Below are 24,617 nucleotides of genomic sequence, written 5' to 3' on the forward strand. Positions count from 1 at the left end.
TCTGCTCAAATTCGTACCTCACGTGGAAGTCAACTTTTCAAGGATGGATAAACACCTAGATTTTAAGTCAGCTAAAGTCACACCATCGAAACCTCTAATGATAGAACTACTTATTTTAGAAACTGGTAGATTCGTTTGCATCTATGGTCAATCAATAGGTTCACCTCTATATGATACTAGAAATTGCCATCTTGTAGCACCACCATGACATCAATTCTTGTTCGTATTCGTAGCCCCCCATGCTGTGGCTTTGATTAATAGTATGATGATTTAATGGGAAGATCTTTTTCTAGAAGTCCCAACAACCAAAGAATTTGTATGGTATTTGAAATACTTTCTGCACTACATGTTCCATTAGGAATGAAAGAACCACACAAACAGGGTATGCTAAAACCATATGGCGATAGAGGTGGTACTTTAGGAGCGAAGATGAACCTAGGTGTGACGGAGCAAGAAATTAAGATTCATGGGTTGTGAAGTAAATTCAGATTCAGATTCTAAGAAGTCAATAAAGAGTCAGATAAAGAAGAATGAAAATAAGAACTTGAAAACTTTGGTTCTCGCAATTGTAGAAAAAACTTTCTAAAACTATATATTATATCTCATAAAAATGGAAAACATTGAGTATGACTTAAGAAATCAATATCTCTATGGATATGTTGTCAGAAAATGCTTGAAATATGTATATTGACTTAGATTTTTATTTTTTTATGGATACACTGTCGTTACATTCTACAAAAATACCTAAAAATCCAAATATTCATGATATCATTATGAATTAGATTTAATAGTGGTTGCACGCATATATTATTATTATTTAAATTCAAATTAATAAATAAAGTTAATGATATTACTCCAGTAATTAGCATGTTATTACCAGAATCTTTTAATCAGGCACATTTGTTTAGACATGTTGATGAATCTGTGTAGTTTATGTAGAGGTTGGTGGGTAATCCATCACATAATTAGAGTTCAATGATAGGAATGCAAACTACATTATTATCAATGTATGGATGACTCATTGATATCAATAGACAGAATTTAGGATGTACAAGTTGGAGAGAGACACTGGAACAATGGGTACAACTGTGGAGGAACTAAGTGATAACATGCTAGTTTTTAGACAATATCTTAAATTTATATTTTTATTTTCATTATAATGATTATATATGTATGCTATCAATCTTGAAGATATTACATATACTTTCATATTGACATTCTCCTTGAAATGAAAAATATTTTTATGGAACATTTTGACACAATACTCGTAAAGAAAAACATATTCTAAGTTAGACTCTTTAAAATGATTTTTTGATATTTAATGTTAGAGAACTTAAAATTTTTATCAGAACATATATTGTTAATTATAATTTACTCTGAATGAAAAATACCACAATGAATATAATGTCAAAAAATATTTTTAAAAAAATTGAACTTTGTAAACTATTTTCGAAAAATATATACTCTAACTTGAATATGGTCACTAATTTATTGTCATTCTACTGAATCAAATGGCTACACATCGTGGGGCATGAAACAAAACCATTAAACCCTTATTTTATATCGCGAATATACCTTTTCTACATTTATTTTTTGCCCCACCATCTATTTCCATTTAATTTATTCAAATGGTGATTAATTATTGTTTGCACCAGTTATTAGCACATCTAATCATCTTGAAAAGGTGTCATAATAAGCGTTCATTAGCTTAAAAAAGTTAATGCGCAAGGTAATGTAAACTAATGAAAAAAAAGATGGACTCAGATCAAATTGAATGTGATCTTGAAGACTGAGATGAAGGAACATGTATCAGTATGATATAAATCACCAATATTATCCTCAAGATTTTTTTTGAAATAAGAGAAACTCATAATGCATATGTTCATAATGGCATTGGTCAAACATGAAAAACTAGTTGGTGTGGAAGGTGGTAGATATCTCAACACATCACACATTCAATGTTTCATAAAAAAACATTATTTTATTCTATGTTGGAAGGACACTTCTCTTTTTGCCATTGGTTGAGAGATGGTCATTGACAAGGCATTCACAAAAAGCATCAGCATGTCACACATTAGATATCAATGTAATGTGTATGTTTATTTATCTTGATGCAGGGTATGTGTCGAATCACAAGAAACTGATCAAGGACGACCTAAAAATGTGGCCAATTATTAGCTCGGAATCTTTAAGAATATTAAGGACATGAAACTCAAAAGCACTGTGGCAGTAGTACTGATGAGGAGAAATAGAGAATTAACTAAATAACTGATGACTCAGAATTTTGATCTTGATGAAATTGAGGGAAACTTCATATTTCTCACCTCTAGCCATTCATGCCTTTCATTTTTAAAAGGAGATGAAAAACTGTAACAACAATTTTTAAACTTCCTTTCCACAATTATAAGCTAAGAGAAAGATCATATTTAAACATGCATTTGCATATCAATAGGGTCTTGGCAGAACATAAGGGCCTAAGCTTTGCTCCTTGAGTTACATTGTTTCCAACTTCATCTCCACCTATGTAGCTTTGATCTATACATCTCTTCCATTAAATCACTTTAAAATATAAACCTTATCCTAAACCCTTCCATATCATCATCCCTTATCATTATACAACCAAATTTTTATATGTGTTATATTTTTGCATACATATACATATATCTCATCCCCTCTTATCATCTCTTCATCATTCCTACACCATCCAAATTATCACTATCCTCTAATTGTCATCTTTCATATTAATAGTTCATAGTCTCTAAAATTATTTTGAATGATTTAGTGATTGAAAATTGTATTTTCAATGTAGTGAAAGAGATAATAAATTCATAATTGATTTATGGAGCGATAGTATTCAAATTATCTTATGGAGAACTTGTTACACTCGTGATTTTCTCTTTAAGAGAGTATTTTTAAGCTGTTCATGTGCCCTACCTCTGAATGTATCCATATGATCAAGGGACTTTTGAATCTCCTCCTCTTATCTAGCTCCTATTAAAGATATAATTAATATTCTTAGCATCAAGAAGTTCTATTGAAGTGAGTGGAGATTGAGAGAAAAGAAAGGGGAGCATCCAGGTTGCACCCACATGGGCACCTAAAATGGATAACCCCTAATTTATAATTATTTAAGAGTCCTTATAATCAAAGTATATGCTTGTGACCCTCTAGACCATGTATAAGTATAGTTAATAAATTTAATGGCCCTATAATATTTATTTTCTAAATTTATTAATCAAGCATGTTGACATATGGATTAATTAATCAGTGATCAATTAAACCCAATCAATAGGTTAAGTTTCTGGTTCATTGGGTGCCAAGATACACCTCATCCTCTAGAATATGTTGTTGGGTTTTAGAGGCCTTGACATGGATGAAGAAATCAAATCAACATGCAGCGGAAGACTTTTGCAAGATTGAACGACATCATTAAAACCATTAAATGAAGTAAGTTTACACGGATCACATCCGTGATTTCTTGGATCATGGAGAGAGCTACTCAAATGTGCAGCGTCTAGATGTATCCACGTGATCCTTGGCACGTCGGATCTCCTCCTCCTCCTTAACAAGTCATGTTCTACCTCCACCATCGTCGTTATGCCATTTCGATTACATTGGACATGGAGAGGGGTGTAGGGATAGTTGAGAAGAAGGGGAAAGGCACCTGAAAAATTCTGGCCTGGGTGAATTTTGTACAGGGCTTTCCCCAATTTATACCAAGCGGGTATTTTTCATAAAAACCCCCAAATCTTCGGACGCCGAAAAGACCATTTACGTGTGACCCTCTAGGTCCATGTATCAGTCTAGTTAACGACTCCAGCTGTCCAATTACCTTTATTGGCCTTCCAAATTAATTAACTATATCATCATATAGATTAATTAATGTCAAATTGATTTAACCCAATCGATAGGTCAAGTCTCCAACACATGGGGTGCCAAGCTACACCTCGTGTTCCAAAAGATACAAAGGAGTGTGTATATAGACTCACTTCATGGAACCTTTTCATCATCGGTTACCGTGTGTGCATAGTCCCTCATCTACGTGACGCTCCTTGGATGACTTAGGGTATGGTCAACTGCCAAAACCTAATTGATCATCCGAGTTAGTACTGATGTATTTGGAAATCATCAGAGAACTCTTCTCTGATATTTCACTGCCTTGGCCAAAGACTTCATCGCATCATCTCCCTTGAGTCGTCACCTCTTATACTAAGGGTGGATGATCCCATCTTGACCACTCAATCATCTTCGTGAACTTCTTGATGTACTCGAACTAAGACAGTTTAGAATCTCATGATTAGAGACTCGTTGGCCATAGTCAAAGTACAAACGTCCGTCCATAAGACGTCTTTGGTGTCTCAGGTCTAAGGACAACTTACACAACCGTGATGTGAATCAACCTGATTAATAGTTCAGTATAATACCATTCAAGGATTCATACGGATCAATTCAGTGAGCTCTTTCCACTAAAGAGCACCCACTATCTATCCTTAGTGTCTCCACACTAATGATATTGGGACTAGCCATACTCATCATATGAGTGAGGCTATATAGCGCTATTCTCCATATACTTCGATATTCTTCTCGCGTATCCTTTGAATATGATTGTTTAGAACACATGCTTAAAGACAAGTGATCTATGTATTACGATCTCATCATAATTCACTAAGTCTGATCATGTATTCATGGACTTCATTATAAGCATCACACGTGCATTATAATGAATATGTTCTACCAGTGAACATCGAACGAGATGTGAAATGTATAATTGGCTTGCCGGCCACATATATTTCCATCAAATGCATAGTATAGTTTGAAATTTCTCATGGAAATTTTACAGTCATCTATTACCATACATATAATCCTTCGTCTATGTGACACTCCTGAATGACTAAGGGTATGGTTAGCCATCACATCCTAATTTTTCATTTAAATAGTACTGGTGCATAACTAATATCACTGCATAACTTCATCATGAACGAATTAGGCCAGGGATTTAATGCATCTTTTTCCTTGAGTCATCATCCTCCTATACAAGTGCAAATAAACATATTGCCCACTCAATCACCTCGATACACTTCTTGTTATATTTGAGCTAAGCCATGTTTAAAACTATTGATTAGAGACTTATACATCTTATTAAAAATAGAGTCATCTATGATGGAAATATTTGTGGTCGGCAAGTTAATCAAACATTCTATATCTCGTTCCATGTTCATTAATATAATATATTCATTACAATGCATGTTTGATGCTTATTATGAAATCCATGAATACAAGATCAGACTTAGTGCATTATGATGAGACCATAATACGGAGATTAATATTCTTTAAGCATGTGTTCTAAATATTCCTATTCAAACGATACTCGAGAAGAACATCAAGATATTAGATAGAATAGCATTATCAATTCTTAGTGCAGGGAGCGTCGACACTAAGAATTGATAGTTGGTGTTCTTTAGTGGAAAGAGTTCACTAAATTGATATGTAAGAGTCCCTGAATAGTATAATTCCTGAGACTTGAGACACCAAAGACGTCCTATGGATAGATACTTGTACTTTGACTATAACCTACAAGTATCCAATCATGGGATTTGAAAAAGACAGTTTGGGTGTGTCAATAATTTTTGAATATGATTGAGTGGTCAAGATGGGATCGTCCACCCTCTGTAGAAGATGTGACAGCTCAAGGAAGACAATGCGATGAAGTCCTTGGCCAAGGTAACGAAATATCAAAGAAGAGTTCTTTGATGATTTGTAAGTGCATTAGTACTAACTTGGATGACCGATTATGGTTTGACAATTTGCCATACCACAGAATCAAGTTGCTCTTGGATCTTCGCTTGTTATTCTCCAACTCTTCTTGAAAATCTAATAGACATTCTCACCATGATGACAATCTTCTTGGATGAGTGGAGAAAACTCAGAATGAATAAGGGGGAAAGGGTGAAATAAATCACCCTGATGTACCTGATGAAGGACTTTACAATAATCTCAAAGTGAGCAAGGGTGGAATAAATCACCCTTATGTACCTGATTTCACAGATCATTTTTTATACGATCAATGCTTATGTTGCGTAGAAAACAGGTTTTTATCATTTAACCAAGGCACCAGAACCCAACAACTATAGTAGAATAAGATAGTAGGTAAGAGGTTAAATATATTAAAGAAGACGAGGAGTCTCAAGCTAGTGAAAATCAAACAAAAGGCATATTCACATCTAAAGGATTATTGACCATCTATTCATTTTCCAAGTGCTTTAAAATCATAAAAAGGAAAACATAAGATCAAAAAATTCTTCCTCAAATTGATGATATTCAAAACATGCCCACTCATTCACTACAATTTAGATATCTTTACACCTTCCAAGACACAAAATGGGGCTTAACTCATCAAGAATATCATCAAAAATAAAAATAGGGGACCATCGAGGTTAAATGTGAACTAGGAGGAATTATCTTTAGTAGAACATTTTATATTCTAGCTAGAGTAAAAATATTATTATTGTAACTAGTTGATTGGTTTGTTAGGTAACCTTATGGAAAGAAAGATGTTGTGATAATTAAAGTTGAGCATTATCAATTTTTATTGGATTTCATATAAAATCTATAAAAGTTATACAAAAATTGATTCATGCACCCATCATCTTGGGCATGCCATTCCTAGCCGCAATCAAGCCACCACATATTGGGATAGGGGCATGTCTGAACTTAAATTATGTAAATTTAGTTACCCATATCTAAATTAATGAATGACCCTAAAGATTAAAATGAGGATTAAGATTTTTTCAGTTTAGTGGGAGAAGATGATTTCAACTTTGGTCCACAATTGATTCATTTACTCTTGAATACAATAAATTTACTCTTGAATACTTTGGTCCATCCTTGAAACCATCAAATATTTTCCCTTCCTTAGATGTTGAATTAAAACTGTTTCTCTGTTATCTTAAATATGCATTTTTAGGACCTGCTATTTATCTATCAGCCATTATATCTTCTGAAAAGGAACACACATTACTTATGTGTGCATAAGGAGATTTGCCCTAATATCTGTGAGCATATAAATTTTATTGAAGAAAATTATATGCACACTAGACAACCTTAGAGACAACCAAAAATTCATATGCTTGAGGTTATTCAAAATAAATCATGAATTACCTGAAGGTGTGATTTACTTATGCTATTTCAGATAGACTTAGGGTGAGTAAAATTAATGTAGTGCCAAAAAAAATAAAAAATTACGTAGGAAAATTGAAATGGTGAAGAAGTACAAACAAGAATGGGTTCTAGGGTGATAGTATGCACGGATTAGAGAAAGCTGAATTCAATCACTAGCAAACATAATTTTATTTTTCACTTATTGATCATATTCGTGAAAGGATTGACGGGCATAAGTTTCATTATTTTCTAGAGTTTGTTCAAGAAATAATCAAATTGAATATCATTAAACTGTCCAATCAAAAACCTATTTCACTGTCCCGGTTAGTACAATTGCTTTTATATTTTTTTTAAACAAATCCCGTGATTTAGTTTTTGATGCCGCAAGGAAAACATTTTTTGATCACTGGCACAAAATATAAAGCAGCTGATTTAGTAGCATATGTTGCAATAAGGGCTAGTCACCATTTTGGTAATAAAAAATATTGGTGGTATTCTAATGAATTGATCCACTACCAAAATGAGACTTCAAAAGTTTAGGGATTTAAGAGCAGAAGAAATAACGCCTTTGGATTATGAAATGCACTGGATACATTTGTTTGAGTGTTGTTTGCTTTGATCTAGTAGGTTTTTTTTAGAAACTTCAATATATATTTCTTGTTTTTTTTGTCTTGTTTTGATTCATGTCTAACTAATTCGACATCAGATACTCCATGAATGTCATCAGATATTCATGGAGAAATAGATGGCAATCATCTGGGGAAAAGTCCCACTTCATGATGGAGGAGGGAATATATTTGGGACATCATATCAACAATGATGGGGTATAGATGGATAAAGCCAATGTTGAAGAGACAAAACCCGCTTAGAAAAAAAAAATTGGCAAACAATATATTTTTAACAGGCTTTGTACCCACAATCTTGATGCACTATTCGCAACTCTTAACTAATCATAGGCAGTCTTTTTATTCATATAATTTTTTATATAAAAACCAATCAAAATTAATCATTGTTGTGGTGGCCATAATGATTTTTTTTCAAAAATTCAACATGCACTATGCAATAACCACGCCGATGCCCAATATATATAGTGCCCAAATGCGGGAAGGATGGTTTTTTGTCCAGGGGACTAAAACCATCTGGTCCAAGGCCTCAAACATTGGATGATTCAAAAACTCATCCATTGTACGAAGGATGGGATGATTTTCTGTGTTGGGACGAAAAAAAGTCATCCCATCCGCAGCCAATCGATAGAACGAGTGATGAGCTTACTAAAATTTCATATTATGATTTTAGTCAAATATTAAAACTTCTATGAACTGGAACGTATACTATTTTCCATTCCAGATGTCACACGGAATGGGCATGCCTTGGGTCATTATTCAAGGATGGTTTGGAACAAAACGGTTCTGGACAGGACGGCTCCGAACAGGACGAAACAGTTCAGGATGGGATGGTTTTGGGACAAACCAAAAATAACGGGATGAGGTACGCGGCGAAAACCATCCGAACCGTCCAGCGTCCACGTCCCAAACAATAGTGCACTATACAAATGCATATGATTATAGTTCAGGATCGTCCAGAACGTGGACGAAGGACGGGACAGAACGAAGATTGTCCCGTCCTACGTTCCAATTTTTATAAGTTCGTCCGAACCATCTCGTCCAGAGTTCGTCCTGTCCAAATATTTTCGTCCACGTCCCATCCCGTCCAAAAACCGTCCCGTCCCACATTCCGGACGAAGCAGTGCATTAGGCCACTCGGAATTTGACACGTGGCACAGCAGACTGATACTTGACTTCTGCAGGACGCAGAAACTGTCCCGTCCTCCGTCTAAGGACACGGACGGGACGGTTATTTCTTCGTCCCGTCCAGGGATGGGCGGACAATTCTTCGTCCCGTCAATCGTCCAAACTCTTGGACGGGACGTTTGTTTCATCTTTTGAAAAAATTACCATCCCGTCCGCGTCACTGCACTATACATGTGATTACCAATAAAACCCGTCATCGTTGAGCATCAACAACAGCAACAAAGTCGTCATCCTCAACAACCCTGAAATTCGTTGACGTCAACGTTAGATAACGGTCTGATAACGAGGACGTTGACGTTGACGAGTTCTTAAACCCTCTCTCGTCTTCTTCCTTCGCTGCGGAGTCTTCTTCCAAGGCGGCAACTCTCTTTCCGACTTCCGATTGTTGATTTTCTTACTGAATTTCAACTTTGACGACGATCTTTCGCAATCTTCTGCTGTTCTTCCCTGTTTTTTGTGATTTTTCCTGTTTTTTTTCTGATTTTCCTGTGCCCTAACGGGATAATATACGCGTTGGATGATGGCGTCGCAATCATCGATTAACGAGGAACGAGGAGACTTCGAGAGCGACAGCCCGCAAGCTACTCGCCGCGCCGTAGAGGTCAGTTCGGAAATCCTAATCCTTAAATCTCTCTTTCGTCGATTGATTACTTGTATCTGTCAAAATTAGTTGACTACCGCGGATGAATTTCGATTGCGATCTCCCATTTTTAACTAGAATTTACTCTAATTGCCAAACTGGAATTTTGGAAGGATCAATCAAGGCTTAGCGTCGACGGAATTTCTATTGATGGCGATTGAAAAAGCAATCTATAGAGTTTTTTCCTTGTCACCAGACGTTGTTTCTTCATTCTTTTTCTTTCTCTCTCTCTATCCCTCTTAATTTCTCAAACCGTAGTTAACTTCTCGTTGTGAAGTCTCAATCTCTAAGGAATCTCTACTCATGGCGATTGAAAGCAATCGATTTGGGTCCCAAATTCTTGTTTCTTCTTCTTCTTCTCTCTCTATCTTACCCTCTCGTCAATTCATTGCTTGTAGCTGTCAAATCTACGACCGTCAAGTTAAAAATCGAGCTAATGCTAGTTGTTGTTTCTTCCTTTCTCTCTTAATTTCTTGAACCGTAGTTTGCTCTTCTTCCCTGCCGTTGTTGCTTCTAGTTGTCAAGCCTTAAAGTCGAAGGAATTTCTACTCATGGCGATTGAAAGCAATCGATTTTGGTTTGGCCCTCGAATCAATTTCTTGTTTTTTTTTCTTCCTCTCTCGTTAATTAATTGCTTGTAGTCGTCAAACTATACGACTGTCGAGTCAGAAATCGAGCAAATTCTAGTTCTTATTTCTTCCTTCTCGCTCTCTCTCTTAATCTATTAAACCGTAGTTACCTCTTCTTCCCTGCCGTTCTTGCTTCTAGTTGTCAAGCCTTAAAATCGAAGGAATTTCAATTCATGGCGATTGAAAGCAATCGAATTGGGTTTCGCCCATGTCCCAATTTCTTGTTTTTTCCTCTTCTCCGGTTGATTGATCGCTTGTCGTGTCAGAAATCGAGCTGTTTTTTGTTTTTTTTTTCCTTCCTCTCTGTTAATTTCTCAAACCGTCGTCAACCCCTTCTTTGTTTCTTCTTCTTCTTCTCTCTCTTCCTCTCGCTAGAACGCTAATTCAGATAACCCTTCCTTAGTTGATCCTTCCTCTGGCCAGCCTGACCTCGCTGGCGATTCGTGGGGCCGCTTCTCGTTGGATTTTTAATAAAAATCGCTTTCCTTAGCTGAGCTGGTCCTGTCATTGCTGATCTAATACCTTATTTCCTAATTAGAGAGGATTCGCTACCAACCCTTTATCGGAATCCTGGAGAAAACTCGGCAGGCTTAATCAGAGATTGGCTTTTACTCATTTTGCATTCTTCCGCTGGGTCTGTTTCTGGGCCGGTGAGGTTCTTCATTTTTTTTTCTTTTTTCTTGTTGGTGTCTTAATTTCGCTGCCTCCACGTTTGAGCAAAGTAGGATTTAGGGCATGATTTTGCATTATTTTAAAAGTCTTTCTCGTGGAATAAGTTGTTCGGGAGTAAAACGAGGAAGAACAGATTTAGGGTTTCTCTTATAGGTGGATTATGTTTTTTGGACGGTAAATTGTTCAGAAAGCGCGGTTTTCTTCCGCATCATTTCAAAATTCTTACCGGCGGAATGAGCTTTTGAAGGGTGAAAAGAGGAAGAACAACGGATTTCAGGCATTCTTCGTATGATTTGTAATCACTTACTCGTGGATTCAGATTTGGAAGCTAAATTGTTGATAAACCGCAGTTTCTCGTTCATCATCTGAAAAAACTTACCGGTGGAGTAAGTTTTTCAAGGGTAAAACGAGGAAGCACAACGATTTTAAGCTTTTATTGTTTGATTTTATGTCTGATACTGGCGGATTATGTTTTTCGAAGGTGATCTGGAAAAGTAGTTATTTATTGCACATTATTTGAAAATTCTTATGGTCGAACAAGTTGTTAAAGTTTTTTAAATGAAAACGATTTTTCCTCTCTGAATTGAGGGTATAGCAATATCCTGTAGATTTTGTAGTTCACTATATACCTTGAGACTGTCGTTAATTCTTTTATTTTTGTGTATCTTGTTGCGTATCTGATCCAGGAACTTTTTGACTTAGCTTTTTGTTATTTTTTTCTAGTCGGTTATGATTCGCCAGTTCAAGATATTCTTTTTAATTAGATCATACAATATTTTCTATTTTTTTCCCATAGAAAGTGTGACATGATTAAGTTTTCTGGATCATACGCTTTTATATGGTGAGAATCAACAACGCGCACCATGAGTAGCATGGTCTCATATTGACATCAATTCTGCATGCACGGTCGTATATGATCCGCTGGGTCAAATTTTTAGCTAAATTTTATTATGCATCGAATGAGAAATAATTAAATCCTGCCTTTTAATCACAACAATTACTGTTCTAGATGGAGTCTTTTTTGTGATTTGCCAATCCCTATGTACAAGGGTTGGAAATATCTATTGTCAAGGTGACTCCCAATAGCATTTTATATAGGATTCTTACCCCTGTAGGGATAAGAAAATTATGTGATAAATTCCTTATTAATGGTTTTTTACAAGCCTCCACATTTTTGGAATTATTCTCTGGTGCGACTCCATTCTGTAATTACATAAAGGAAAGGGTGCCATATTAGGCCTTTATCCGTTTATCTAGTAAACTAGTACTGACTTAAGTAATTAGTCGACAAATTTCTCAGCTCATATATTTACTTATTCTTCCAAATTCAGTCAATAAAATAAAATAATATTGATGTTCTTTATTTCATTTACAAAATTCAGGGTGAGATGGCAACACGCTGCTCAGGCAATCACACCATAAAATCTCATGGAATTAAAGTGGCGAGGTTTCATATGCATGATTGGCTTATCCTTCTACTTCTCGTGGGGATCGACATTGGACTGAATGTCATACACCCATTCTACCGCTTTGTTGGCGAGGACATGTTGACAGATCTCAAGTACCCGCTCAAAGATAACACTGTGCCGTTCTGGGCTGTGCCGGTGAAACTAACAATCCTTTATTTCCCTCCCTTAAAAGCTGTTTTATCTATTTTGAATGTTTTTTTTCTGTCGGCTTTGAGCAGATTCTTGCCGTGGTACTGCCGCTTCTCATCTTCACTGCCATCTACATCTGGCAGAAAGACGTGTATGATCTTCACCATGCCATTTTAGGTAACTTAAAGGAATATCCATGATTAAAGTTATTTTTCCCATTCTCTTTAGGGTAGCTTTGTTATTTTATTTGGACGAGATCCCCAAATGCTGTCAGTAATATCACAGCCATTTGCCGATCGTATATTTTCCCTCAAAATACAGTCAAGAAGTTGTTGAATTTGGCTAATTCAACATAAGAGGTCTTTGATACGACAAGAGTATTTAATGGCAAGAATTCAGGTAAACTTGACTTGCAATTGTTCCTCGCTTCTCCAAACTGGATTATCACGAACCACTTCGACGTAGTCTCCTTGCTCCTCAGCGTCCAAGAACTCCTGAAGAACCTCAAGCCGAATGCAGCTCCCCTCTCCCGAGAAATCATTGCCCCAAAGAACTTCAAATCCTCCGTGCCTTCTTTTGGTGCCTTCACCTTTATTGATACTACTTTATTTCCTTCCTCACTACCTTTCAGGAAGGTGGTTATTTTGCCAGCTCAGCGCCAGCTGGCCCACTTACTATCCCTCTTTGCTTCTTTCTCCTTTCATAAACTCTTATCGGGATCGTGTCAGTCTTCCCTAAATATTATATCAGTTATTGTTCTGAATGCTCATTCAGTTTTCTGTGAACGTTGCATTTGCTTTTAAGGTTGTTTCCCTCGAAATGCTTGTAGGCCTCGCCTAAAGAGTGCAGTCAAGAAGTTGAATTGGCCCGATCCAGCAAGGAATATCCTCCTTAAATGTTAGATCTGTTATTTTTCTCTGAATGCCCAGTGGGTTTTCTTTCTGAATTTTATGGTAGGACCTCAGAACACGAGGGATATTTCTGCCATTCATCTTTTGAGTAGTTATCTTTTAGGAGGGCAATTAAGAAAATTTTGAATTGAATCCATTTTTCTAGTAAACTCCTTCTGACGGTGGCTTGCGTGCAGATTTAGCTATTGATATTGTTTTATGTTTTCTTTGTATCGCTCTATCTCTTCTCTATATCATTCTCTCTCTTCCCTTCAATGATCCTTCAATAGAAGCCTACATTGAAGTCCCTATAAATAGAAGCCAATATGCTTCACAATTCTCTGTTCTCTTTTCCCTTCAAGATCCTTCCTAGGTAGATACATTTACCATGGTCTCTCTAAATTGAATCTGATACAGCTTTTTATTTTGTATTTTGCCTTATCTGGGCAGGATTGCTGTTCTCCGTTCTTGTCACCGGGGTTATAACTGATGCAATCAAAAATGCTGTTGGCCGCCCTCGCCCAGATTTCTTCTGGCGATGTTTTCCTGATGGGAAATCGGTGAGTTTCATGTATTTATTTTTATGTTTTTTTAAGTATTTCTAGATAGATGGATACCGGGGCTTTAATGGATATATATTAATGCATATTTATATATAGATATGGGCTTTCGTGGATATACTATTTACATATTTACACGGGCTTTCATGCATATTTACATATTTATATTAATGCATATTTCTAGATATATGGGTGGATACCAGGATAGACATAAAAATATATTAAAAGAGATAGACAGATGTGACCTTTGATGGATTGTGAAATAGTTCCACGTATACATGGATTGTTAAATCGTGACCATTTTATCCTTACAACAAAAAACTGAGATCATGACCATTTTTTCCAGGTCTTTGATTCGGTCACGGGAGGTGTAATTTGCCATGGATCAAAGGGTGTCATCAAGGAAGGCCACAAGAGCTTCCCCAGCGGTCACACCTCCTGTAAGCAAATAAAAGATTATCTAAGCCATTAGGGCTCAGGGTCTGACCTTGGACAACAGAGGTGAGACCATCAGTTGTCCGTTGCGTCCAACATACAAACAAGTCAGCGGACTGCCAACTGTCCAATGGACAGTCCACCTGTCTGTTGACTGCAGAAACCAAGAGTTCAATTGTTGTGAAAAATGAAAAATATGAAAAAATACACAAAATAAATGGAACAACTGTGAAAAAAGTATGGTCACATTACTTTCATGTTGTAGTAATATATCAATTTTTTTATAGATGTTTACCATGGCACTAACTTATAATATATTAGATATTTAAATGTGTAGATATTTCAAAAGGGCCACATGAAAAAAAAAATAGTTTATCAGGACATCAGTTTTATAGTTTTTATTATTTGTTTAGTTTCGTTTTATTTAGTTTTTATTATTTTCTTTTCCTGGACGTTGGACAGTCTGACGTTAATGTCCAACGTCCGTGTCCGCCATGATCAGATGCCATGATCAGATGGCTCTGTCCAAGCCTGAACATCAGATGTCAGGTCCTGAGCCCTTCAAGCCATCTCGTCAACTTGCTTCTTTTTCTTAGCTGGGAAGTTTATCAGGGTCATTTGCTGGGCTCGGATTCCTTGCTTGGTACCTTTCTGGGAAGATTAAAGCCTTTGATCGCCGAGGACATGTGGCAAAGCTCTGCATCGTCTTTCTTCCTCTCCTTGTCGCTGCCCTTGTCGGGGTTTCACGAGTTGATGACTACTGGCACCATTGGCAAGATGTCTTTGCCGGCGGTCTTTTGGGTTCATACACTAACTTAATTTTCTCCTCCCTTGGGCTTGATTTGTAAAGTTTCACTCATTTTATCTCCCAGTCAGTCCATTGGAATAATTTTCCATGAATTTTGGCTTTTCAGGAATTATCATTGCTTCATTCTGTTATCTCCAGTTCTTCCCACTGCCATATGATGCAGAAGGTATGTCTCTTGTTTTTTTAAATTATTATGGTTAATTCTTGTACTGCGCAATTTTTTTTTCTGAAACAGAACCTGGGAAGTCTATGATGAACGTTTTTGCCGTCCAAAATTTTCTCCTTACAGACAAGATTCTTCTTCGTCCTACTCTTTTTCTCTAATCCCATTTTTTGTTCTTTCTCTGGGTTGAAATTATACAATCTGTAATACTTTATCTGTTTTCTTCGTTGTAACTCATAAATGTAAAACAAAAGCAGATAATTCCAAAATCAAATACCTCCATAGTTTCTCTCCAAATAGACCAGATAGAGTCTTCTATTAGACAATCTTTCACACCAGTATCGTTACCAATTAGTGCACAATGAAATTCGGGTTTGTATTTTCCGTGTTGGAAGTCTGTAATCCAGAAAAAAGAGTTATTCCAAAATGTTACTTTTCAAACTTTTCTCCAAATATACATATTTTTCTCATGGACTCTTCTACTCTAATATCTTTTCCCACGGATGGACTTTTTTCCTTCTCTGTGTCTTGTGTTCTTTAAATTCTCAAAGATTGGGAGAATCGGATATAAAAATATTTTTCATCCAAAATTTTTGCCGTGTGCTGTAGATTCTTCTTCCAGATAATTTTTGCCATGGGCTATTACCTCAATTGCTAGGGCATAAAGTATGGAGAACACTCTACACTTTGAAATTTTAAAATACTTTTTACCGTCAATTTTTTCAATCAAAATGCTTTTCCCAAATCATCTTTTCCATTAACCTGTACATACTGGTTTTCAAAATCTTAATTTTCTGACTTCTTTCTTTTTAATTTAAATTTTCTTTGAAGAACACCTTTTTTGTTTGTGATGAAATATCTGAATTAAGCTTCAATTAATTCCTAACATATTAATAGTATGAAGCCAGTCGCCCAAACTAGATGTCCAAATAAGAACATCCAAGCACAAACAATAAACCATTCATCTTAAGAAGGTTATAACCATTCACAAGCTTTGAAGAGTTTAAACATAAATTATTTTTTAACCATCCAATCAAATTAGTGGATCCCTTAAATTGAAGCACATTCTAATTTTGTGCAGGTTGGGGCCCACACGCCTACTTCCGGGCATTGGCGGAGATGGAGGAAACTGCTAACAGGCCGTCTATTGCGCTGGCAGCTCCTCAAGAGCCTGTGGACGAAGCAATCACAAGCCCCATGATCGAAGATGTCGAGCTTGGTCGCAAGCAGTAATCGAGGTTGGCTCCTCTCTCCCCATCCTCTTGTAAAGAATGTATGTCTCTCTCTTTCCCTCTATCCCCCATTGTCTTCTTCTTCTTTAGTTTTAGTAGAGTAAATTCATAAAGATTGGGGGTAAACTGGTAGGTAATATTGAACTTTTTTTTGCTCTAATGCCTACATGCTAAGTCTAACTATGCTTAACGATTCTATGATGCTATACTAGGTTGTGTCTCAGGGCCTCTTGATTCTGATTTTGTCTTCCTCTTCAATCTCCATCGTCATAATTGATTGAATAAAAAATGGATCATAAAACTGAAAAAAATATTCTGCAACTACTTGGTTATTTTGATGAGTTTCTACGACTCATTCAAATGTTGGCCTCTACATGTATTCGCAAACTTTGTACTGCTGGATCTCCTCTTCGCTCCTTAGAACTGAGCTGCTAAAATCCAGGAGGACTTCCTCTCTATCTAGTTGCATTGGAAGCAGCATAGAAGAAGGAAGAGAGAGAGAAGAAAGGGAGGGCCTCAACAATGACTCACATCACAATCAAGTTAGGATGTTCCCCTTTTTATATACTGTTCAATGAAATTTGCATAAAAGACAAGGATGATTTTTTGTAGAGAAAAATTCACCAAGATTTTATGACTTACTTGATGTTATGATATGACTTAGGGTATGGATAACTATAAAATCATAATCAATCATCTCAGTTACTGGTGATATTTTTTGGAAATTTTTCGGAGAACTACATCTCGGATAGTCCATAAGCTTGGCCAAGGACTTTACCACATCGTCTTTCTTTAGTTGTCTCTTACACATAGGACAGGCAATCCCATCTTCACCGCTCGATCATCTTTGTGAATCTCTTGTTGCACTCGAACTAAGAAAGCTTGGAATTCTATGAATAGAAACTTGTAGGTCATAGTCAAACTAAAACTGTCCATACACAAAATGGCTTTGGTGTCTCATGTATAAGGATCATTACACGACAATGTCATGAATCACCCTAACTAATAGTTAGGAAGAATACTGATGGAGCGCACCAGCTCGCTCCATCTGAGAAGTTATTAGAGGCGTCGTCATCGTCGTCGACGCCGCCGGCTCGCATCCAGCCGACTGGCATGCCAAGGTGTCAGTGAAGACACCCGGGTTCGAGAATCCTGGGTGAAATTACGGCCGTATCTTTCTCGCATTTTAATTTCTTTTCGCCTTCTTTGTTTAGTCATGTTTGTGTTTTTGTTCGCGTCGTGTCGGTATTCGTCGTGTCCGTTTTGTCATGTGTTGCATCATCGTGTCATCATCGAGTTCTTTAGTTTAAGCATTTTAGTTTTGTTGTAGTTTTAAAGGGGTTCTTAGCTATATGGACCCCCTTAATGGACCTTCCCCCCCCTTATTGGACCACCCTAGGGGGCCCAACTTGACTCCCTATATAAGGGAGAAGTGGGCACCCTAGGTCGGTAGACCAGGATTATCATTTTGAAGGTTTGTTCATTCGTCTTGGTCTCAACAAGAGAATAGAGAAGGAAGAAGAGGAGGAGGGAGGGAAAGAGGATGAAAGTGGAGGGCGGGCTACTATTGGACCGCTCCTGACATCACCTGTGGGTCACCGGCCACCTCCTCTTGTTCACTTAAGCCCCCCTCCCTTTTGCATGTCCAGGCGCGTCGTGGTCCACGACGCAACCCTTCCGCCCGAGCAGTTGCACCGCCACGGTGTGCGTGCAGCCGACCCACACTATCTGACCGGTCAACCGAGTACGGTGTTCCTTGGCCCCACCAGGTCGCAGATCACTTGTGACGGACGCACGTGCCAGCGCGACCGCCCGCACGCTTGTTGCTCGATCAGGAGCGTTGACACCCGACCGCCTGGTCGAGTGCTTCGACGCACACGCCTGTGCGCACCGTCAATCAGTGTGTCCCTGACGAATCGCCGCCGTGATCCCCCTTCAAACCGCATCAAGCATGCACCCTCTCGTGTGCCGTCACAGCCGTATCACTGCCGACAGTGTCCACGCCCATGTCGCAGACAATCTAGTTTGGACCACACTCCGCCTGCTCGGTCACTCGCTACTCTGCGTCGTGGTGTCCGTCGCTTGCTGAGCTACCATCCTGCTTCGCTACCGGCCGGCTGTCGCACGGACTTGCGCCCAACCGTAGTGCTGCCAGACCCAACTCGCAGTTGCTGCTATCTCAGCCAGCGTTGACTCATCAGCAAGGTCATGCTCGCTGAAACCAGTCATCTGCTTGAGTAGCCGCACCGCTACCTTTCCCCTCCTCGCCTCTGATTCTGCCGACTACCGCGCCAGCGTTGCGTCATCCCCATCTGTTGAGCCAAACCGTGCTCCTTCTCAGCACGTCTCCGCCGCCCATGACTGTATCGTTCGCGTCGACGAAGACTCCGACGACAAACGCCGCCACCGACAAGGTATGCCATTCCCCTTTCTCGTCTGTTATATTACATCTTCCAGTATATTTTTTGGCTGCACTCCACCGCGCTCGGGTTAGTTTAGGTGAGAGATTACCGAAAAAACTACGAGTTGAGCGTCTTCCTAGGTACGGGTCGAGCCCGTCCGTTACGAGCGAGCGCCAATGGAAGTATTGCATTCGGCTTGTAGTTGCCGTCGTCGCTCCAACGAGGGCTAGAAGGTCACCGTCGTCGTCACCGATCGCCCGCCCCGGAGCTCGGTGAATCTCGACGAGTCGTGGCCTGCATGTGCGTCCACCTAGGTCAAACGACAACCGTAGTTACATTCCACCGTAGGGAATTTATCAGTCGGACGATGTCGTTGACGACGTGCAACACATCTAGGTATCCGAGCATTCACCTCGGTACCGCCCGAATGACTTCGTTGATGACGTCCGGCATCAAATACCATCTAGGGATTGTATCAGTTTATGTATTCTTAGTGTCTCCACACTAATAGTTGCGGGATAAGCCGTACTCACCATATGAATGCGATTAAACAATGCTATTATGTCCCAACATATTTCAATTCGCATATTGAGTATCCTTCAAATAGAAATATTAAAAACATGTTTTGAAAGACCAATGATCTCTATTTTTGCAAACTTGATAATAAACATCTCATGAGAATAATAATGAATAATTTTTAATTATATGAACATAAATAAGATGTGGTAGTGTGATTGGCTTACAAACCACATAAGACCCATCAATAACCCCCTAGCCTTTTGTTCATCATTTCTCCCCTCTCTTCTACAGCTCTCATATCAGTCTCTCTAGAAATCCTCTCTTCTTTCTTCCCCTCTCCGATTAACATTTGTAGGATTAATAATATTTACTTTTAATGAATCTGGGTTAACAACTAGATTAAAGATTTTGATATTACCTTTGGGTTGTATCAATTGGTATCAGAGATAGCAACTGTCTTTTCATGTCGAAGACGGGTTCAATTCCCATAAGGGATAGATACTTCTTCTCGGCCGGTGGTACCACTGCTGAGTGATCGCTCGCTATCTGGCTGAGAAAAAGGTGATCCAGAAGCTTCCTCTCTCCCAGCAAGCAAGACGAGATGAGATCACCACTTCTCATTTACTTTTTTTCTTTGACTTCTACATTTTTCTTGACTTTGACTTTCTTTAGAACGTTTATTCGCTTCGTCCCTTCGCTCGCGCCGTCGCTTCTGCTCATTTGCACGCTCCTAAAGTCGCACCTCATTTACTTCGTAATGCTCCTAAAGTCGCTTCTGCTCAAAAATCGCTCCTAAAGTTTCTTGGAACCTTTAATAGATTATTGAACCTCGGACAGATCAATGCATGAGTTCTTTTTTGTTAAAATATAACATAAAGGCCCAACTTTAGGAGCGATTTATGAGCAGAATCGACGGAGCAAGAAATGAATCAATGTTCGACGGTGCTTAGCGCGACTTTAGGAGTGGGAGCGAAGAAACGTTCTGCAAGAAATGATGAAAGGTTACAAAGCAAATGAGGTTATCCAATCCATAGTCATTCCTCATACCGATAGGTAAAAAAAGATGACGAAGCATTAGGATGGTTTTTTGTATCCTGTCACTACTCAACTGAAAACTTTGAAGATAAATTCTATTAAGATCCTGTATTTTAGATCTTGTTGCACTCTGTCTTTTGGCATCTCCCCTATCTTTTTATATTTCCTTTCTCTACTTTTCCCCTAAATTATTTCTTATTAATGGAACCACACCCTCAAGCAGGTGGCATTTATGAATTGATATTGGGTGTACCTTGAGTACTTTGAATAGTCTTCATTCTGTGATTTTGCCCCATATCTCTCTAACCTTTCCTCCCTATCCAATTCATTGGATGACTCAAGTCTATATGTGAACACCATTACTTAAAAGTATATTTAGTTATGTTGCATTAGATTTTTACAAGTCTAAAATATGTATACCTTAATAAGACATTATGAGCTTTGATTAACCCATAATTAAATTACCTTAATTAAATGTGTCTTCCACGTCTAGTGGATCATGACTGATATCCACTTACACTTAAAACGAGTATTTAGAACAATTTAATTCAGTTGGAATAAATATATTTAATTGTTCTATGAAGCTAATCACACCAAAGAGAACTGTAGAATTTTCCAACTAGGTTGTAACAAACTCAATTAAATTCCAAATACGGGAAGCTAACAAAGGATGGGAATGAAACTCCTACGTTTTTTAATGCATGACTAACATCAAATTTCTTAGGGGAAGTGGGCAAGAAAAAATATATAATTATTTTTTCAAGATTTAGAATTGCATTGGTATTAGTACAGTGTACAGTTCCTTTTTTCCCCCAACTTTTATCAAGAGGAGCACTGGAAATGAAGTTCCCAAGAGAAAACCAAACCCAATGAGCTCCCACCTTGGCACTCTCAACCATGGGGTTTCCTGTTGATATCCAGTGGAGTATATATGTGTGTGTGTGTAATATATGAATAGAGAGAGAGTGTTTCATGTCAGTGAAAATTGAGAATCTTATTGAATTGTTACAAAATAGTCGTTCATTCAGGGCCAGAACTAAGAGAAATCTTCAAAGCTCTTCCACTGGTTGTTGCCCCATTGATTTTTCAGCAATTATTAATAATGGGTGATAAATATATCTTGTGATTTACTATGAACGAATCTGAAATATTATCCTACACGGACAAGATAAGTATAATTGATTGTTTATCCATGATGGTGGTGAACGTGACGTTGACTATAATACTATAATAAAAAATTAATTTACCCTTTCTTAGACACGCAATGAGCTCAAAATTAATTTACTGATGTGAAAAGATTGGTGAATAATCTATAGGCAAAAGAAATGATTAAAGAGATAAGGCTGTCCAGGGTTTATTCTCATCAACCGAATACTCTTGCACATTAGCTGTTTAAAGTTTACTCACATCATTTGATCTTGCAAAAATAATTGTATATCACTCCACATTAAATATAGCCGCATACATGACTTAACATATGTTAAGAATATTGGTTGCATGGTCCATTTTAACCTTTAAGTTGAATCTTAACATAGTTATAAAAATAGAGATAGATGTCTCAAGTTACTGGCATCTACAGTTTATAAGTACATATATAAAGCAATATAAAGCAAACATCATCTATAGAATTTCTCCAGGATAGTACTAAAAGTTTATTTTTAATTAATGCGATTAGGAGAGAGAGGGAGAGGAAGGAGTGAGAAAGAAATCAAAAGGGAGATATATCATGTGGAGATTATTTACTAAAATTCCACGAAGTGAGTTTGACAATGGTAATTCTAGTTTATAGATAATTTGCTTGCTATTATTAAACTTGTTAATCCCAGGATTAATATTAAATACTCTTGAACATAAATCGGAACTCAGTTCTATTGGTCAAAATGAAAAACAATTTGTGCAGAGATTATCATAGTTCATGTAAAGAATCACAAAGAAACAATTAACTGGGGAGAGAAAAACGTCATCGAAGTAGGAGTTTAACTGTTATGGTAAGCACAATGATATTTATTCAATATTATTAGAATGTGGAAACAAGCATTAGATAAAATATGATTTAAAAATGTACAGTAAAGATGTAAGTTGACAAGGTTATTAATCAATAACCACTCATGAAAACAGATCCACAGCAATTATTCATGAATATATTCGTCCTTTGCTTCATGTTGCTACAAGAACACGTGTTAAGTGACAAAACAGAGACGATAACAAAAATATGAAGTCACAAAATAGAATTAGATGTGGAAATTCACAAATTTGAAGCTCGACGAAGTGATCAAAGTTCTAGATTATGGCTCGGTATACATTAGAGAACAAACTTTTGCCATTAATTTAACATTTACTGAGTTCGAGAACCTAATTTCTAACATGATAAACCAAAAAAGAGAGAGGCAAAAAGGAACCCAAGAGCATACAGGCCTTTAGAACGAATTTCATGTTAATTAATCAACTTTCAAACAGAGAGGAAGTCGAATAACACATTCAAGGGTACATGACGGAGCACAAAGATAAAAAGAATTAGATAAATTGAGTTTCAGATGAGAAATCAAAATATATAAGAGAGGAACAATGACTCCTTAATTTCAAGATTTGATTAAGGTCCACAAAAGAAATTCAAACATGGAAAGAGATCAAACAAGAAGTTCAAGTACATATTCGAAATATGGCTTAACTAACTAATAGTGATCATGCAAAACTTTTGATGATAGGTACGCTAATGCTTAACTTTTGAGTTTGATTCATTTTAAGGATTGAGAGAAAAACTGTCTTCCTAATATCAACATTTGATAACAGTTCCACAACAAAATTCTACCAGGCAAAGAGATCAAACGTGGAGAAACAAGTAGAAAAAATTAGCTCAAGCCAAAAGTTGAATTCCACATGAAAAATTAGAGAAAATTAGGGAGCAACACTGTCTCCTTACCTCCAATATTTGATAAAAGTTTTTGAACCGAAATTTATTAATAAAAAGATTAAACGCGAAGTTCAAGAACAGAATGGAAAAGGGGCTTTGATAAAAAAATTAGCTCAAACCGTAAGTTAAGTTTCAGATGAGAAATAAAAGAACATTTGTGAGCAAATCAATGCCCTTAATTACAGCATTAAATAAAAGCTCCACATTAGAACTTCAAACATGGAAAGAAATCATACACGAAGTTCAAGTACAGAATCGAAAAGGGGGTTTGATAAAAGTTAAGCTCACGCCAAGAATTGAGGGCAAAATTGTCCCCTTAATTACAACATAAGATGAAAGCTCCAGAGTACAACTTCACACACGGAAAGAGATCACACGCAAAGTTCAAGAACAGAATCGAAAAGGGCTTCGACAAAATGTTTAGCTCAAGCCAAAAGCTGAGTTCCAGACGAGAAATAAACGAACATTAGAGAGCAAAACTGTCTCCTTAATTTCAACATTTGATAAAAAGTTCCACAACAGAAATTCTAACAGAGAAAGAGACCAAAATGAGAGGGATTCGCAGGTCCAAACAAAGATTGGCAGACTAATTAATCAATCTCCCCGAGGGACTGGGCAGCCCCACCGGCGCCAGCAGCGGCAACATCCTCAGCAGAGAACTTACCCTTGGCCTTATCAGTCGCGCTGGCCCGGCCCTTGGCCTTCCTCTCCAGCAAAGCCTTGCGATCCTTATCAAGCTTGAGTTTTGTAATCACTACCTTGGAAGGGTTAATCCCGACATTCACCGTCGACCCATTGACCTTCTCGCGGGTGATTCGCTCGACGTGAATCACCCATCGGCGTCGGTAGACCTGCACGACCTTGCCCTCTCTGCCCTTGTAGGTGCCTCTTACGACCTGAACTTCGTCGTCTTTGCGCACGGGAACCGATCTGACGTTGTACTTGTTCCTGAGATCGGCGGAGAGCGGGGCGCTCATCAAGATCCGACGCTCGGAAGAGGGCGCGGTGAAGTGCGCCTTGCGGCTCTTCCTCCTCGAGCTCGAGACGCGCGGATTGAACTTCATCTTCTCCGCTGGTTGCTCAGCCGCCGCGCAAACCCTAGTTCTCGTTCTTCCCCCTAATCCCACCCCTTCCTCTTCGGTATTTATAGGTCT

General features: G+C 37.8%; 2 protein-coding genes across 4 annotated transcripts; one reads left to right on the plus strand and one right to left on the minus strand.

The window, feature by feature from the left end:
- Positions 1-9,416: 9,416 nt before the first annotated feature.
- LOC144702976 (lipid phosphate phosphatase 2-like) lies at positions 9,417-16,756 on the plus strand. 3 transcript variants are annotated; one of them, XM_078575019.1, is made up of 9 exons: positions 10,059-10,186; positions 10,777-10,888; positions 12,293-12,514; positions 12,598-12,685; positions 13,849-13,958; positions 14,305-14,398; positions 15,006-15,194; positions 15,308-15,367; positions 16,446-16,756. In XM_078575019.1, the coding sequence occupies exons 3-9, from the start codon at positions 12,299-12,301 to the stop codon at positions 16,595-16,597; spliced, it is 909 nt and encodes a 302-aa protein (XP_078431145.1). In that variant the 5' UTR covers positions 10,059-10,186; positions 10,777-10,888; positions 12,293-12,298; the 3' UTR covers positions 16,598-16,756. The 3 variants fall into 3 exon arrangements, with proteins under 3 accessions (XP_078431143.1, XP_078431145.1, XP_078431144.1); XM_078575017.1 differs by lacking the exons at positions 10,059-10,186; positions 10,777-10,888 and adding an exon at positions 9,417-9,570; XM_078575018.1 differs by lacking the exon at positions 10,059-10,186 and having other exon boundaries at positions 10,730-10,888.
- A 7,173-nt stretch (positions 16,757-23,929) lies between these two features.
- On the minus strand, positions 23,930-24,576 carry LOC144703180 (large ribosomal subunit protein uL24z-like). The gene has a single exon (XM_078575293.1). It carries the CDS (start codon positions 24,525-24,527, stop codon positions 24,054-24,056), a length of 474 nt encoding a protein of 157 aa, XP_078431419.1. The 5' UTR covers positions 24,528-24,576; the 3' UTR covers positions 23,930-24,053.
- Positions 24,577-24,617: the final 41 nt, after the last annotated feature.

Source organism: Wolffia australiana, chromosome 5, assembly GCF_029677425.1.
Source record: "Wolffia australiana isolate 7733 chromosome 5, ASM2967742v1".
Lineage (NCBI taxonomy): Eukaryota > Viridiplantae > Streptophyta > Magnoliopsida > Alismatales > Araceae > Wolffia > Wolffia australiana.

What these genes read in the sequence shown, in the direction of transcription:
- LOC144703180 (XM_078575293.1), bottom strand. Translation starts at nt 24,527, where the DNA reads ATGAAGTTCAATCCGCGCGTCTCGAGCTCGAGGAGGAAGAGCCGCAAG.
- LOC144702976 (XM_078575017.1), top strand. Translation starts at nt 9,487, where the DNA reads ATGATGGCGTCGCAATCATCGATTAACGAGGAACGAGGAGACTTCGAG. An exon ending in CTACTCGCCGCGCCGTAGAG is followed by an intron (nt 9,571 to 12,292) that starts GTCAGTTCGGAA and finishes TACAAAATTCAG; the next exon opens with GGTGAGATGGCAACACGCTG. An exon ending in CTTTGCCGGCGGTCTTTTGG is followed by an intron (nt 15,195 to 15,307) that starts GTTCATACACTA and finishes TTGGCTTTTCAG; the next exon opens with GAATTATCATTGCTTCATTC.